The following is a 17526-nucleotide window of genomic DNA, read 5'->3' as shown; positions in this document are numbered from 1 at the left end:
TCTGCCTCCAGGCCAATCTCTTTACTTTGTGTTTTTTCTCCCTCCGTCTCCTGGGAATGGGTCACACCCTTATGTGTAGCATTTCCGCCTAGAACAGTTAGTGAGAGGGAAATCGATTGCTTCAGCCAGCCTGGTTCCTTCTTTTGCAGTGATGCTTCTGCCCTCTCCTGGCAGTTTCCTTGCATGATCAGAGAAAATTGTTTTTTTTTTTAGTTTCCCTAACACACACACACACACACACACACACACACACACACACACACACACACACACGAACAACTTGAAGACTCACTTTTGTTCACCAGCGTGCAGGGCTGAATGCATTGAGTCAACCCGCAGCTGAATGATAGCAGTTAAAAGATGTGGAGACCCTAGAAAGAGGGCAGAGAAGAGCAACAAAGAGGATTAGGGGACTGGAGGCTAAAACACATTGCAAAGAACAGTTGCAGGAATTGGGTATGCCTAGTTGAATGAAAAGGACTAAGGGAGACATAATAGCAGTCTTCCAATATCTCAGAGGCTGCCCCAAAGAAGAGGGAGTCAAGCTATTCTCCAAAGCACCTGAAGGCAGGACAAGATCCAATGGGTGGAAACTAATCAAGGAGAATAGCAATTTAGAACTAAGGAGAAATTTCCTGATAGTAAGAATAATTAATCTGTGGAACTGCTTGCCTCCAGAAGTTGTGATTGCTCCAACACTGGAAGTTTTTAAGAAGATGTTGGATAATCATTTGTCCGGAATAGTATAGGGTCTCCTGCTTAAGCAGGGGATTGGACTAGAAGACCTCCAAGGTCACTTCCAACTCTATTATTCTATTCTATTCTATTCTATTCTATTCTATTCTATTCTATTCTATTCTATTCTATTCTATTCTATTCTATTCTATTCTATTCTATTCTATTCTATTCTGAAAAGACCCCAGAAAATAACATTTCTCTGCTCTCCAAACTTATCCAACGAATTAACAGCTTCCACTCCATTTATCAGACCTCGTAGACTTTGGAATTAAATGAGCAGGTGAAAAATAACCAAAGATACCAACTTGTAGCCAAAGCATTTTTTTTTTTTTGCAGTTCTTTGGGCCTCGTATGCTAACAAAATAGAAACAAACTACTGTGTTTCCCCAAAAATAAGACAGGGTCTTATTTTCTTTTGACCCCTGAAATAAGCGCTTGGCTTTATTTTCAGGGAGGTCCTATTATTTTTGAGGTGCAGGAAATGGCGAGCGTGTCAACTCGTGGCTGCTGCTGTATTGCAATATTTTCAGGGAGGGCTTATTTTCAGGGGAGGGCTTATTTTAGCAGATGCGCGCAAAAGCCCAATTGGGCTTATTATCCAGGGAGGTCTTATTTTCGAGGAAACAGGGTATGAAGCTGCTTTTTTTAAAAAAAAAATCACAACATATTCTAAAAGCAAAATTAAAGTCCAGAGAATCAAACCAGCTGATATTTCCCATAAAGCTGCAACAGTATATTCCCTTTCCAGTTAAACCAGAGACTAACTCTTCTTAAAATAAATACTTTTCCTGGTTATGTCATGGGTATTTGTCTTCATATAGTCTAATGGATACATATCTGGCCTTGAAGCATGTCCACAATTTATAATGGGTTTAGTAGTGGAAGATTTATTAATCAGAAGGCATCTGTAGCCCCTTTTCAAACAGACACAGTTTATTAAAAGTCGAAAGACTTTGGTGAGGTTATAATAATGAGGATTTATTAGAGGGTTCCATATAAAGGATAGAGCGGGCACCGACTTTGATGCCATCTCTTCTTCCTCTTCCCCAGCCCAAATGCCTCAAGCAGCCGAGATGGGCTGGACAACGAAACTGGAACTGAGTCCGTTGTCAGCCACCGGCGGGATCGTCACCGGCGGAGGAACCGCGAAGGCCACGAAGACGGTAAGTTGGCTCTTCTCCTCCAAGGTCCCTTCCAACTCTCTGATTCCATCACTAAAACAGCCCTCTTCTGAACGATGCCCTCTCTAGTGGTCTTCATGTCCTCTTCACCCTTTTCCTTCTTTGGACGGGAGCCGTGCCATTTGCGAAGCAGCAGGCAGCAGCTCCCTTCTGAAAATGCCAGCCTTGGTCTCGGGCACGCCGATCCCAACCCAAGCCTGCAGGAGGGGGATGAGCCCTTCTCTGCCGAGGACTAATTGCACCGACAACAACGGAATGGGGGGCATGGAAACAAGCCAGCAATGGGCTGTATTTTTTTTTCCCCCTTTCGTGCCCAAATCTGCTTTTATCCCTGTTTGGTGTCTCATTAAGGCAGCTTCTGTCTGTGAGTTTGGTGGTTTTGTTTTACTTTAATGGGAAGCCATATGCCTGCTGTCACAGCAGGAGCGAGGGACGAGCCCCTCACCCTGGTTTGGAACAATAAACGCCTCGCAAGGTTGAGACAATTGGCCGATTCCGATGAAAAGGGAGAAGCAGAATGCTTAATTGGAAGTTTAGGAGGTCTGTTTTGGGCTTCTCATTAAGAACTGAGGCTTCCTTTGTAGCTTACCAACCCTGCCTGTTTCCTAAAGAAGCGCGGGGGGGGGGGAGAGGCTCTAATTAGAGAGGTAATTAAGAATCGGGAGTTTCGTTCAGACTTGGGACACGGATGGGGGTGGGGTGTCAAATGTCACCTTCATCATCTCGCCCTAACTCCCATTTTTCCATGGAAGGGCAACAAGGTGGGTTGGATAGTCTGAACCTGGGAATTGGCAGATGGGCTGCTTGAAATGTCCCCAACAAATAATAAGGCGTGACCCGTTTGGTGTGTGTTTCTGTGTCTGTGTGTGTGTGGTGTGTGTCTGTTTCATTCGTGTTGTATTCAAACAACCCTCCCTCTGGCATCTCTCCAACTGGACTCTGCACACTCAATTTGATGGGGAAGAACATTGCTTTCCAGATTCCTTTTTTCCCCTAAAGAGGAATATGTTTTCTCAGGCTGGGTGTAGCAACAGTGCTTGCATTTATTTATCAAGGAAGTGTGTGTGTGAGAGAGAGAGAGGGAGAGAGAGAATGTCCTATCCTCCCAGCGGCCGGTAAGATCCCACAGGGTGGGCCTCCTTCAGATGCCGTCAGCCAGACAATGTCGACTGGCAGCTCCCTGGAGGAAGGCCTTCTCTGTGGCTGCCCCGACCCTCTGGAACGAACTACCCCTGGACCTCACCCACTCTCATGGCCTTCAGAAAAGCTGTCAAGACCTGGCTATTCCGGCAGGCCTGGGGCTGTTGACCTCATCGTTGAGGTCCAGCTCCGAGTGAAATGAATGTATCTGTGTTGTTTTTTAACTTGTTATTTTATTTTTATTTTCTTTATTTTCTTTTTCCCCCTCTCTGTAAGCCACCCGGAGTCCTCCGGGATTGGGCAGCCTATAAATAAAATTAAACTTCAAACTTCAAACTGTCTTTCAGGGCACTACTCCCTCTCTCAAGCTGTCTTCAACCTCCTTGGTGTTGTGGCTCGCCAGCAGTACCAGATTCGGACAGTGAGGAGGTTGGGGAGGAACCTGGGCCAATCCTGGAGTCTGGGGAAGGCTCTGATGAGGGCTCTGTGTCGGAGGCAGAGAGGGGGCCAGGGCCGTATGCCAGTTATCAGCTGCCTTCGGAGTCAGACATCAGTGAGGCAGACGAACAGCTGGAGCCTGTTCCCAGTGTGCTCATTCACAGAGCTGCCATGATAAGGGAACAGCTAAAGAACAGGGGTTGACTTGGAGTAAGGCCACAGGTGGATGATGAATGGCCCCTCCCAGAGGAAATAAAAGAGGAGCAAAAGGGGAGTGGAGTTTGCAGGAGACAATTAGTTCGCTTCATTGGTTTGTGACTCTCCGAGACTCCTGGCCAAGTTCTGCAGATATCGGCCTGGCAGCTCTCCAAGCCAGATAAGGTCTGTGACTGTAAATCTTCCCTTGAAAGACTTTGCTGGATGGGAATGAGCAGAATTCACAACAAATTAATAAAAGTGGTTTTTATAAGGACCAGGAGTTTGCTTCAGGCTCTTGGGAAGTCTCTTATATTATTTTTTTTGCTCCAAAAGATGCATTAGGGTTTTATTTTCTGGTTAGGTCTTATTGTGGGGGAAATACGGTACTAATTGCATCTGTCTAGCTGATGATCTTAACTGGGTCTTATTTGGGGGGTAGGGCTTATATTACGAGCATCCTGGGGAAAAACATGCTAGGATTTATTTTTCCGGTTGGGTCTTATTTTCGGGGAAACAGGGTAGTGGTCGAAGGCTGAAGGATGGGTGACATCTCTACTTAATTTTTTAAAAAACTTGGGTTTTCTCGATGTCTTTCTAAGCCGCTTAATAAACACCAAAGGCCAGGAGGAGGAGAAGTGTGAATCTCTTATCACAGCCTCCCTCTGTCCTACTTCTGGAACTGCCAGGGGGGGGGGACAAATCCAGGTGGTAACATGTGGCTCAGATAGTGTACATTTGTGTCACTCATGTCATCAGGTTCCAGATGTAGCTGAAGGGGGATTTGAAGCTAGCTGGTGACTAGCAACGGATGTTAAGAGTTGGGGATGAGCAAAATTTGGATGGACAAGTCCTGCTCAGTTATTCTGTCTTTGAAAAGGTCTCTGGTTGCCTACGTCTTTCTTTCTTTCTTTCCTTCATTCACTTCCTCTTTCTTTTTCTTTCTCTTTCTCCCTTTCTCTCTCTTTCCTTCTTTCTTTCATTCTCTTCCTCCCTTCCCTCTTTCTTTCTTTCATTCATTCACTTCCTCTTTCTTTTTCTTTCTCTTTCTCCCTTTCTCTCTCTTTCCTTCTTTCTTTCATTCTCTTCCTCCCTTCCCTCTTTCTTTCTTTCATTCATTCACCCTCTTTCTTTCTCTTTCTTTCTCCCTCTCTCTCTCTTTCCTTCTTTCTTTCCTTCTCTTCCTCCCTTCCCTCTTTCTTTCTTTCTTTTTCTTCCTCCCTCCTCTTTCTTTCTCCCTTCCTTCTTTCTCTTCCTCTCTCTTTCTTTTTCTTTCTTTCTCTTCCTCCCTCTCTTTCTTTCCTTCTTTCTCTTCCTTTCTCCCTCCCTCTTTTTCTCCCTCCTCCATCCCTCTTTCTTTCTCTTCCTCCCTCCCTCCCTCTTTCTTTCTCTTCCTTTATTTCTTCCTCCTTCCTTCCTTCTTTCTTTCTCCTCCTCCCTCTCTCTTTCTTCCCTTCTTTCTTTCTCTTCCTTTCTCCCTCCCTCTTTCTTTTTCTTCCTCCCTCCCACTTTCTTTCCCTTCCTCCCTCCCTCTTTCTTTCTCTTCCTCTTTCTTTCTCCCTCCTTCCTTCCTCCTTTCTTTCTTTCTTTCTTTCTTTCTTTCTCTCTCTCTCTCTCTCTCTCTCCTTCCCTCTTTCTCTCTCTCTCTCTTTCCATCTGGGTGGAAAAGAATGGTTGATTTTGAGCAACCCCCCTCCCCCAAAAGCGGGACTCTCGTTCTCATGGCCTCATCTCCAGAGCAGGGTGTGTCAAATGGGAAATCCTTTAAGTGCCAACAGACCAGAGGGGTGGAAGTTGGGCTGGAGGCTAGTTCAGGGATCCCATTTTAAGGCATCCAAGAGGACTCTGGGAAAGCAGAAAGCAGGTTTTGACCGAGTAGACATAACAAGGAGTTTTAAGGTTTTCTGTGCTTTGCACCTAAGCCCTCGCAGTCTGCAGGTGACGCTTTTCAAATTTGCAACTGAGAAGCGATGAGATGCAGAGCCGCTGCAGACAGTTTACAAGTGAATTAGGAGCGCAGCCGTTCTTTTTGTTCTCTGCGCCAGCAAAATCCTCAGAAACAAACAACAAAAAAAGAACATTTGGCTGCAGCTCTACCTAATCGGGCGGCAGCTTATGGGGATGATACGCGCTTAAATCCAACCCTTTGATTTTCACTAGGGCTGGGGATCAAGTCGACTTTCTGCATAAGTGGGGTGGGCTTTTTTTTTTAAAGCAATGCTGCAAGGGTTGTGAGTGTGAAACTGATCGTGTCCCTTTTTGACGGTCACTAAGCGAATGGCTGTAAGTCGAGGACTACCTGTACGGTGGTTGCATTTTCTGGCTTCTTTTCTGCATGGGGCATTTACGCTGTCCATCCTCTGCATGTTTCTTTTCTTCACAAGGTGTAGTAGTTTATTAATGGGTGCTATACTGAGTGGTGCGGTGGCTTAGAGGTGGAGCTCTCGCCTCCCATTCTGGAGGCTGTGAGTTCGATCCTAGGTAGAGGCTGATGTTTCTCTCCCTGGGCATAATGAGAATGTATCTGCTGGAAAAAAGACTCTGCTGTGGTGACAGGAAAGGCATCCGGCCAATAAACCCTCAGCTCCATTCAGTTGCCCAAGACTCTTCAAGGGATTAGGGGGTTATTAAAAGAAGATGATTAGAGGGTAGTATGTGGCTACACTCTGTAGTGTAGCTTCCGCTCTTTCCAAAGACCCCAGTTGGCCAAGCAGCCACGGGAATTCCAGCCCCTAACCACTATCCCTTGCTGCCGTTTGCATCCCAACAGCCGCATCTGTGGCCCCCTTGGTGTCAGTCCAGCCCAGCCTGATGGCTCTTTGCCCATTCACCCTGTTTTGATTTCTGCAGTCTCTCGCATCAACGGACACCCGAAACTTGACCGACTCTGGGAGCCTCCGCCCGGTTACGATAGCTCCTCCACTGTCATGAGCAGCGAACTTGAATCCAGCAGCTTTGTGGACTCGGACAATGAAGAAAACACCAGCAGGTAAGACAAGTCCTAAGCCCAGCCCACTTTTTCCAGGAGCATTTCTCAGACCTCACCTGGGCAACGGTAGGTCCTATAAATATTTCGGAGCACGGATGCCAGTGTTGCGGTCCACCAGCGGCCAGCAGCAGATTCGGACAGTGAGGAGGTTGGGGAGGAAGATGGGCCAGTCCTGGAGTCTGGGGAAGGCTCTGTGTCGGAGGCAGAGAGGGGGCCAGGGCCGTATGCCAGTTATCAGCTGCCTTCGGAGTCAGACATCACTGAGGCAGAAGAACAGCTGGAGCCTGTTCCCAGAGTTGCCAGGCGAAGGGAACAGCTAAGGAACAACATTGTGGACCTTATAGGCTGCTGCGATTCAGTCCATCACGCCACTCGCCTTATACCCAGAGGTTGGATTGAAAATTATTAGCAACCAGTTCTCTGCCCAGTTGTGGGGTGGGCGTGGCCATGGGGCGTGGTCTAGTCAGCTTCCTGCACTGCGGGGGGACGTTTTCACCTCCCCAGGCTCTGGAGGCTTTCCTCAAGCCTCTGGGAGGGCGAAAACAGGCTCCATCGGGCCCTGGAGGCCCTCCTGAGGCCATAAACAGGCCCGCTTCCAGACTTCCAGAACTTCCGGGACGCCTGTTTTTTGCCCTCCCAGAGCCTCCGGGCAGGCCCTGCACTTCCCTGGCATGATGTACGGGCTGCATGGAGACCCCTGGAAGGGGTGAGCGGGGTCAACCGGTCCTTGAAACGACCAGTTTGGCAAACCAGATTAAAATGAACATCCGGTTCGCTCGAACCAGTCTAAACCGGCTGAATCCGACCCCTTTGCTTATACCCAAAAAAAAAAAAAGGAATCCAGCGCTAAACGTAACATTATTGCTTCAATCTGTTTTTATTTATTTATTTTAATGATGATAAGCCGCCTAGAGCCACCTCCAGTGGAGACGGAGGGCATCTACGTTGAATAAAGGAATGAATGAAAAATAAAAACAAACCCCTCCCGCTTTGACATCCAAACCCCCAAGCTGAGAAGCCGTGAGCGTTAGCAGGTTTTTCCTTCCTGAGCCTGGCCTGTGCGCACCGCCGGCCAGGTAGACAGGCAGGCAGGCAGGCAGGCAGCCCAAGGGAATGGAATGTGTCCAGGTAGGTCCGTCCATATTACAGAGATGATTTTCATAAGGCCATCAGGCGTTCCAGCGGGAGGGGAGTCATAAGGAGGGGCTGCACTCCGTGGGGGGAGACAAGGACGCTTTTGTCCTGGCCTGCAATCAGTATTGGGTAGGCCTATTGTGCCAGTTGGGGATGGGTGGAGTGGGGGTTCAGAACTTGTTCTGTTAAAATAGGGAGCCATGGTTCTGCTTGCATGTGAGTATTGGACTCTCTTTCTTTCTTTCTTTCTTTCTTTCTTTCTTTCTTTTTTTCTTTCTTTCTTTCTTTTCTCCCTTCCTATCTCTCCCTCCCTCCATGTCTCTCTCTCTGTTTCTCTCTTTCTCTCTCCCTCTCTCTCCCTCTCCCCTCTCTCTCCCCCACTCTCTGTCTCTCTCTCTCTTTCTCCCTCCCTCCCTCCCTCTCTCTTCCTCGCCTCCCTCCCTCCCACCTCTCTTCCTTTCTCTGTCTCTTTCTCCCCTCTTTCTCTTCCTCCCTCTCTCTCTCCCTCTCTTTCTCCCTCACTCCCCTCTCTCTCTGTCTCTCTCTCCCCCTCCCACTGTGTCTCTCTCTCCTCTCTTTCTCTCTTCCTCCCTCTCTTCCTCTCTTCCTCCCTCCCTTTCTTTCTCTCCCTCTGTCTCTCTCTTTGTGTGTGTCTCTCTCTTTCTCCCTCCCTCCCTCTCCCTCTCTTTCTTTCTCTCCCCCTCCCTCCCTCTGTGTCTGTCTCTCCTCTCTTTCTCTCTTCCTCCCTCTCTCTCCCTCTCCCTCTCTTTCTCTCTTCCTCCCTCCCTTTCTTTCTCTCCCTCTGTCTCTCTCTTTGTGTGTGTCTCTCTCTTTCTCCCTCCCTCTCCCTCTCTTTCTTTCTCTCCCCCTCCCTCCCTCTGTGTCTGTCTCTCCTCTCTTTCTCTCTTCCTCCCTCTCTCTCCCTCTCTTCCTCCCTCCCTTTCTTTTTCTCCCTCTGTCTCTCTCTCTGTCTCTCTCTCTCTTTCTCCCTCCCTCTCCCTCTCTTTCTCTCTTCCTCCCTCTCTTTCTCTGTCTCTCCCTGTCTCTCCTCTCTCCCTCCCTCTCTCTCCCCCTCTCTTTCTCCCTCCCTCCCTCCCTCTCTCTCTTTGTGTCTCTCTCTTTCTCACTTCCTTCCCTCTGTCTGTCTGTCTATCTGTCCGTCTGTATCTATCTATCTATCCACCCACCCACCCACCCACCCACCCACCCACCCACCCACCCACCCACCCACCCATCTATCTATCTATCTATCTATCTATCTATCTATCTATCTATCTATCTATCTATCTATCTCTTCCTCTTGCAGCCTAGAAACAGCAGCCATCCAAGGACCAAAGTGGCTGAGCTGTGCTCTGCTTTCTCAAATCCGGTCCTCTTTTCTTCTCTCCCCCACCACCCCCAGGCTGAGCAGCTCCACGGAGCAGAGCACGTCGTCCCGTCTGATTCGCAAGCACAAGCGCAGGCGGAGGAAACAGAAAATGCGACAGATCGACCGGGTGAGAGGATGGGACCCAGTGCTTGGCGGTCTAGGTTTAAAACATCCCGGCGGTTCCTCTTTTCTGGATCAGGCTGATATTCCCAGCTTGGGTGGCAGCCTCTGAACTTGGTCAAAGATGGCTCCGGCAAGGGATGGCAAAGATACAGGAAGGGCAGCTTTTTAATGCCTTATAGAAGGCACCGTGGCATCTGGTTCCCACTCTTCCTCATTTGAACAGGCCTTCCACAGAAGGGTCAAAGCATTCGGGAGTCCGACAGCCCAGGGATAAAATCTGTTCTTCAGCTTGTTTGTGCAGCTGCTTAAGCTTCCGTATCTCCTTCCTAGGAGAATAAAGAAGGGCTGACCAGGGTGTGAGTTGTCCCCACTCCTCTAAGGCAGCGAGTCCTAGTGGTATCAGGGGACCAATAGTTGCAAGCTGTGCCATCTTGACACTTTCTCTCTCTCTCTCTCTCTCCCCTCTTCTGCCTTCCAGTCTTCCTCCTTCAGCAGCATCACCGATTCCACCATGTCCCTCAACATCATCACTGTCACCCTCAACATGGGTAAGCAAGATTCGTGGGCGTTGGGCTCTTGAGAGCGAGAAAAAAAACTGACCATCGATGTCCAACCAGCATTTAGCAACTGCCACCTTTCGCTCTGGTTCGAAGGTCGTAACCACCCCTACATTGGGAAAATCTGCTTTAATGGTTTTCCTGTACTATATGTTGTTGTTCTCTCTTCTTTTTTTTTTTTGACGTCAGAAAAATACAATTTTCTGGGCATCAGCATCGTAGGGCAGAGCAACGACAGGGGCGACGGCGGCATTTACATTGGCTCCATCATGAAGGGCGGGGCAGTGGCAGCGGATGGACGGATTGAGCCAGGCGACATGCTTTTACAGGTTGGTTGAGAAGATTAACAGATGAGTTGGAAGGGACCCTGTAGGCCATCTAGTCCAACCCCCTCCTCGCCCAAGCAGGAGACCCTACACCACTTCTGACAGATGGCGGCCCAGTCTCTTCTTGAAAGCCTCCAGGGATGAAGCTCCCACAGCTTCCGAAGGCAAGCCATTCCACTGAATAACAGAATAACAGAGTTGGAAGGGACCTTGTAGGTCATCTAGTCCAACCCCTCCTTGCCCAAGCAGGAGACCCTACACCATTTCTGAAAGATGGCAGTCCAGTCTCTTCCTGAAAGCCTCCAGTGATAAAGCCCCTAAACTTCTGAATACAACTTCTATTTCCATTGGTCAATTGTTCTAACTGTCAGGAAATTTCTCCTTAGTTCTAGGTTGCTTCTCTCCTTGATTAGTTTCCACCCATTGCTTCTTGTTCTATCCTCAGGTGCTTTGGAGAATAGCTTGACTCCCTCTTCTTTGGGGCAGCCCCTGAGATATTGGAAGACTGCTATCATGTCTCCCCTAGTCCTTCTTTCTCTTAAACTAGACATACCCAGTTCCTGCAGCCGTTCTTCATATGTTTTGGCCTCCAGTCCCCTCATAATCTTTGTTGCTCTTCTCTGCACTTCTTCTAGAGTCTCAACATTTTTTTTACAGTGTGGTGACCAAAACTGGATACTCTATGTGTGGCCTTCCTAAGGCTTTATAGAGTGGCATTAGTACCTCCCTTGATCTTGATTGTATCCCTCTGTTAATGCAACTTAGGATTGCATTGGCTTTTTTCGGGTGCCGCTGCACACGGCTGGCTGTGTGAGAAGGTGGCAGCAGAGGTGGCTTCTCCCTTGGCATGCCCGCGTTCTCATTTAAATTTTGAAGGGCTATTTCCATAAGCTCTCCCACCCCCCCACCCCCAGCCAGCCAGCCAGCATCCGTGTAGATGATGGGCAGTGTTAAACAGCATTGGGGAAGAGTTGGGGTGCACCCTTGCTGATCCGTACTCCGATATGTTGCAGGTGAATGAGGTCAACTTCGAGAACATGAGCAACGATGATGCCGTGCGGGTTTTACGGGAAATTGTCTCCAAGCCCGGGTGAGTAAATGAATGAGGGAATACTCTCCCGAGCTGGGCAGCTGCTTTTCCTAGCGAAAAATAAAAATTTCGGACTTGAGCAGGGAGGAATCCAGTTCCTTCCTTTTGGCAAATTTGTCTGGATTCTGACAAATCTTTCTCTCTAACGCCTTTTACGAGCGCCTAAGATTTGAGAGAGCCAGTTTATATATTCATTTAGGGCATGCGGTGGCTCCTATGTACGGATGCGGTAGGGACATGGTGGCTCGGGGGCTAAGACGCGGAGCTGGTCGATCAGAGAAGGTCGGCAGTTCGGCGGTTCGAATCCCTAAGCGCCGCGTTAACAGAGCGAGCTCCCGTGACTTGTCCCAGCTTCTGCCAACCTAGCGGTTCGAAAGCAGGTAAAAAAATGCGAGTAGAAAAATAGGAACCACCTTTAGTGGGAAGGGAACGGCGTTCCGTGCGCCTTCGGGTGTTGAGTCATGCCAGCCACATGACCACGGAGACCACTTATCTTTTCTACCGTTTCGGTAGCAATGTGAGCATGCTCCACTTCTGCACATGCACAAAACCTTCCACATATGCACAGAGTGGGCCTGCAAAGGTAAGCGAACAGCGAGGTGGTGATGGGGAAATCTGCTGTGCCACATGATTTAGATTAGCTAGAAAGCAGGAAACAGCTGATCGTTGGAAAAACTGCTTCAACCAAACCGGTAGCAGTTTTTTTTAACTACCAGTTTGGGCAGACGGGGAGCATTTTTATTACCCATTTGGGTTAACCGGTCCGAACCGGTAGCATTTCACCCCTAGGTGAGTGGGTTGGCAGGAAAGAAACAGTGTAAATGTTCAAAGGGCAAAGAAAAAGAAAGAAGTAAAGAAACAGTCCTGATTCTATTCCAGGAGTGGGCAACTCCGGTCCCTTTACCACCTGTGGACTTCAACTCCCAGAATCCCAGAGCCTTGATGTCCACAGGTCATGATGGAGCCACGGTTACCCACCCCTCCTCCATACCATCAGCCTGGTTGACTACTTATGATACAATATAATACAATAGCAGAGTTTGATAGCAGAGTAGAGTAGAGTAGAGTAAAATATTGAAATGAAGAATAGAATAGAATAGAATAGAATAGAATAACAGCAGGGACCTTGGAAGTCTTCTAGTCCAATCCTCTGCCTAGGCAGGAAACCCTATACCGTTTCAGACAAATGGCTATCCAACCTCTTCTTAAAGACTTCCAGTGTTGGGGCATTCACAACTTCTGTAGGCAACTTCTGTTCCACTGGTTAATTGTTCTAACTGTCAGGAAATTTATCCTCAGTTCTAGGTTGCTTCTCTCCTTGATTAGTTTCCACCCATTGCTTCTTGTTCTGCCCTCAGGTACCCTGGAGAATAGCTTGACTCCCTCTTCTTTGGGGCAGCCCCTGAGATATTGGAACACTGCTATCATGTCTCCCCTAGTCCTTGTTTTCATTAAACAAGACATACCCAGTTCCTGCAACCGTTCTTCATATGTTTTAGCCTCCAGTCCCCTAATCCTCTTTGTTGCTCTTCTCTGCACTCTTTCTAGAGTCTCCATATCTTTTCTACATTGTGGCGACCAAAACTGAATGCTGTAATCCAAGTGTGGCCCTACCAAGGCCTTATAAAGTGGTATTAACCCTTCACGTGATCTTGATTCTATCAGATCTATTCTATTCTACTTTTCAGATCAGTCACTGGTTTCTCTTTTTGCCTTAATTTGTTGTTCTTTTTTCTTTTGGTTTTCTCCCCCTAGACCCATCAGCTTAACAGTGGCCAAATGCTGGGATCCTACCCCCAGGAGTTACTTCACAATCCCCAGGGGTGAGTGACTGCTCCTTGCTACATTTTTCGGCATGAAGAGGTTTTTTTAGTCAATATCCGTCTCTGTTTGATAAAAATTGCAAAGAGCAATGCTTCGCATTCAGCGGAGGGTTTCACATTTTCTTACCACCAGTTCGCCGCGCACGGGCCCTCCCCTCTTGCAGGGGTGCACGCCCTTCCACGCATGTGCCTACCCTCAAAAATGTGCCTAAATAGGATGGCATAGAGCGAGGGCGGACAATTTCAGCTGCCGATTCAGGTGAACCAGTCCGAACCGGCTGAATACCATTTCAGTTCATATCCATATCACCTCTAGCTGAGATGGGTGGCCTATGCATTTAATAAATTAGTCAATGTTGAATATTTGGGAGTGCCTTACTCTGTTACCAAGCCTTCTCAGATTTTTTTATTTATTTATAGGGATATGATGGTGGTGAGGTATGTCTTAGTTTTTCCCATTCTAATAGAGAGCCAGCCAGGGTAGATGTTTTGAAATCACCCTGAATTGTGTGATAGATAGATAGAGATAGAGAGATAGTTAGATAGAAAGATAGATGATAGAGAGACAGAGTGATAGAGATAGATAGATAAATAGATAGAAAGAAAATAGATAGATATAGAGATAGATAAATAGATAGATAGAAAAAGAAAAAAAGAAAGAAAGATATATAGATAGAAGAAGATAGATAAATATAGAAACAGATAGAGATAGATAGAAAGATAGATAGATAGATAGATAGATAGATAGATAGATATAGAGATATAGATATAGAGAGATAGAGATAAATAGATAGATAGAAAGAAAATAGATAGATAGAAAAATAGATAGATAGATAGATAGATAGATAGATAGATAGATAGATAGATAGATGATAGATAGATGATAGTTAGAAGAAAGATATAGATATGTATATGGATATTTCACACAGCCTCTTATTTCACCACATTATTTCCCCCCTCCCCTCCAAGGTTGAACAAAACCGAAATAACGTTTGGCTGACTGCTTTGTGTGTTTTTTTCCCTCTTCCTCTTCCTCCTCCCTCCTCCTTCCTCTCGTGATCCAGCTGAGCCGGTGCGGCCGATCGACCCCGCAGCCTGGATTTCTCATACCACGGCTTTGACGGGAGCGTACCCCCGTTACGGTATGAGCCCTTCCATGAGCATCATCACTTCTACCAGCTCCTCACTAACAAGCTCAATTCCCGATTCGGAAAGTAAGTCACCCTGCCGCCAGGACCAGGCAGGGTTTCCTTCCTGCGCAGGGCTGGCAGAGTAGAGAATAAAAAGAGACAGTGCCCACCCACCCCCCATTGAGGGGCCCCCATTGGCCCCTCAAACCTTAACCCTTCCCCCTAGGGGTGGTTTGCTCCCGGCATTACTGCCGGTTTGGTGCACACGTGCGCATTTGCACTAAATCAGGTCTGCGCATGCGCAAAATGTTAAAAATAGGAAAAAACGTAAATTTGTGCAATTACAATTGTTCTGCGCATGCGCAGAACCGAAAATCAAGATGGTGGCCCTGTCGGAAAACCGATTCTTGGACGTGGCAGGCCTGGGTCACTGCCAGTTTCAGCGACTCAGGCCGCCAAATCACTACCGGTTCACCCAAACCAGTCCAAACTGGTAGGAACCCACTTCTGTCTTCCCCCAAATAAATACACAATTAAAACGATTTCTGACCCTTTAAGAGAGAGAAGCCATAATCAATTCTTCCGTGCCGGGAATTTCTTCCCAATAATCGCCGGTCCAGATGCTTAGTGCACTCTAAGATTAAAGGGCTGGTCTGAATGGTGTTTGCTAACAGTTGCAAAACTTACAATAGCTCAGGGCACTCTCTAACAGCCAGCTTCCAAAACACTCAGATCAGATCAGCCCAGCATCTAACAAACAGAGAGCTAACAGTCGTTCTGGCTCCCTCTTATGGCCGATTGAGGAAACCAGCAACCAATCACATTTTACAGTATGATTTAAAGTAACAGTACAACATTGTTCCATGATTTAGATATTGCCAACCCAACCGTTAGATTATATTCCTAACAGGAAGGGAGCTTAAGAGGTCCTCTAGTCCAACCCACTGACAAGATTCTCCAGCCTTCGTTTCAAAATTTCTAGCTGCAACTAAACATTGCATTTAATGGTCAGTGGCGAGGGATGCTGGGAAACGTAGTTTAACAAGGGGCATCCCGCTCCTTCTGACTTCCGTATCCTTGGGACCGCCAGTCCCTTGATTGTTTGCAACCGGCAGGGAGCTGGGACTTTCTGTGGGAGACGCTGAGATGTCGGGTGAATTGAAAATACGAAGGGAGAAAAATGTAAACCCTGATGATTGACAGCTGAAATGTAGGAAGATGTTCTCTCCTAGGCTTCCCCAGCACGCACGAAGCCGAGTCCTCGTCCCGATAAACCCCTTTTATTTAATTGACAGTGAATTCCTCTCCAGCCAAATCTTTCCTCTCCCACAGTCTTTCAAGAGAGTTCACACTTACCGACCTTTATCAGGTTGGGAGAGTGGCCGATATCTTTCAGACACCGCAATACTTGGCAAGAATGCAGGAATGAATTAATGGTCTCCTGCAAGCTCCACTCCCCTTTCGCTCCTCTTTTATTCCCTATGGGAGGGGCCATTCACCATCCACCTGTGTCCTTAGGGTCCCGAGTCGACCCTCGTTCCTTAGCCGTTCCCTTCGTCAGGCAGTGCCACCCATGTCCCTTTCCGACGGGAACACTGCAAAGCCAAAAAAATCCACACCGCTTTTCTTGCTACTAACCAAACTGCCTCCATCATTTAGTCCCCTCCAGCCAAGGCTCGGTGGCATCCAGATGCCCGGAGCCTTGGTGGAGGGGGGGGGGGGCAAACTGGCATGAAGAGCTTGATGCTACAGCATGCGTCTTGCAATGCACGGCCTGAGCCATCTCAATGTTCCTTTTTGTTCCTCATTGTGTGCTGCAGTATGATTAGGTCTGGTTGCATAGCTAGCCAGATGTGTAAACTGGATTTGGCCTTTTTATCCACCTACCAAGTCTATATGGGGGGGGCTAAGACGCTGAGCTTGTCAATCGGAAAAGGTCGGCAGTTCAGCAGTTCGAATCCCCAGCGCCGCATAACGGAGTGAGCTCCCGTGACTTGTCCCAGCTTCTGCCAACCTAGCAGTTCGAAAGCAAGTAGAAAAATAGGAACCATCTTTGGTGGGAAGGGAGCAGCGTTTGAGGCTCCTTCGGGAGTTGACTCATGCCAGCCACATGACCACGGAGACGTCTTCGGACAGCGGTGGCTCTTCGGCTTTGAAACGGAGATGATCACCGCCCCCTAGAGTCAGGAACAACAATCACATATGTGCAAGGGGAACCTTTCCCTTTGCCTTTTACTTTACCAAGTCGATCCCAATGACGACGGATGATTATTTACAATTTCTGAGCACCAGAGTGCAGGAAAAGGGCCTAGGAAGAAAACTCCCACCTAAGGAAAAGGATTCAACCCGTCTTTTTCCAACTTTCTGCAAATCGTCCAGCTTCCTCTTCCATCCCGTCCCATTTTTGCTGTTTTCGGCATTTACAGATCAAGCTCTGAACCAGTTCAAGATTTTTCCTGCAAAGTTCTAAATTAAAACTTAGTTGGAGAGCCAGAGGCAGACAGATAGCAAAATGCCAGCTTGCAGTATCTGATAGGTCATTTAAAGGCTGAAGAAGGCTCCAGGACTTCTGTTAGCCCTGCAAACCTGCCATTTTTGCCTCGGCTGTTGCTCCTTGCTACATTTTGCTCAGTTCACAGGCCTCTGTATAAAAGTTTTTTTTTTTTTTTTTAAATCCTTGCTCTTAGAAAACAGCAAATTCATGCAGGATGCACATTTTCCCCAAAGATAAGTCCTTTAGAAGAGAATATTTGTAGCTCAGGAGTTGAACTTTGTCCTCTCTGAGCTTGCAGATGTTTCAATACCCAACTGGATAACATCATCAGTGCTAGAAGGAGAGAGCACAAACCCTAATCAGTTGTGGCCCGCCAACAGCCAGCGAATCTGACAGTAGATTCGGACAGTGAGGAGGTTGGGGAGGAAGATGGGCCGGTCCTGGAGTCTGGGGAAGATTCTGATGAGGGCTCTGTGTCGGAGGCAGAGAGGGGGCCAGAGCCGTATGACAGTTATCACCTGCCTACGGAGTCAGACATCAGTGAGGCAGAAGAACAGCTGGAGCCTGTTCCCAGTGTGCGCATGCGCAGAGTGGCCAGACGAAGGGAAGAGCTAAAGAACAGGGGTCGACTTGGGAGGAAGGCCACAGGTGGACGGTGAATGGCCCCTCCCAGAGGGAATAAAAGAGGAGCGAAAGGGGAGTGGAGTTTGCAGGAGACCATTAGCTCACTTCATTGGTTCGTGACTCTCGGAGGCTCCTTGCCAAGTTCGGCCAAGTTCGGCCTGGCAGCTCTCCAAAC

At 47.8% G+C, this 17526-nt stretch overlaps 1 protein-coding gene across 4 annotated transcripts in view; it reads left to right on the top strand.

Annotated features, from left to right (window-relative positions):
• DVL1 (dishevelled segment polarity protein 1) overlaps positions 1-17526 on the top strand; it is a 73200-nt gene that overhangs the window by 46252 nt on the left and 9422 nt on the right. For 2 of the 4 annotated variants that reach the window (XM_087702339.1, XM_087702342.1), the window contains exons 4-11: positions 1789-1901; positions 6543-6681; positions 9218-9311; positions 9786-9855; positions 10054-10193; positions 11204-11280; positions 13036-13103; positions 14168-14317. In XM_087702339.1, coding sequence (XP_087558465.1) covers positions 1789-1901; positions 6543-6681; positions 9218-9311; positions 9786-9855; positions 10054-10193; positions 11204-11280; positions 13036-13103; positions 14168-14317 — 851 coding nt within the window. The remainder of the gene's footprint in view (positions 1-1788; positions 1902-6542; positions 6682-9217; positions 9312-9785; positions 9856-10053; positions 10194-11203; positions 11281-13035; positions 13104-14167; positions 14318-17526) is intronic. The other 2 variants (XM_087702340.1, XM_087702341.1) reach the window with 2 other exon arrangements.

The sequence above is a fragment of the Thamnophis sirtalis genome, unplaced genomic scaffold, assembly GCF_051295495.1.
Source record: "Thamnophis sirtalis isolate CommonGarterSnake01/CBP01778 unplaced genomic scaffold, rThaSir2_p1.2 scaffold_15, whole genome shotgun sequence".
NCBI lineage: Eukaryota > Metazoa > Chordata > Lepidosauria > Squamata > Natricidae > Thamnophis > Thamnophis sirtalis.
This window is presented reverse-complemented; position numbering and strand designations above follow the sequence as displayed.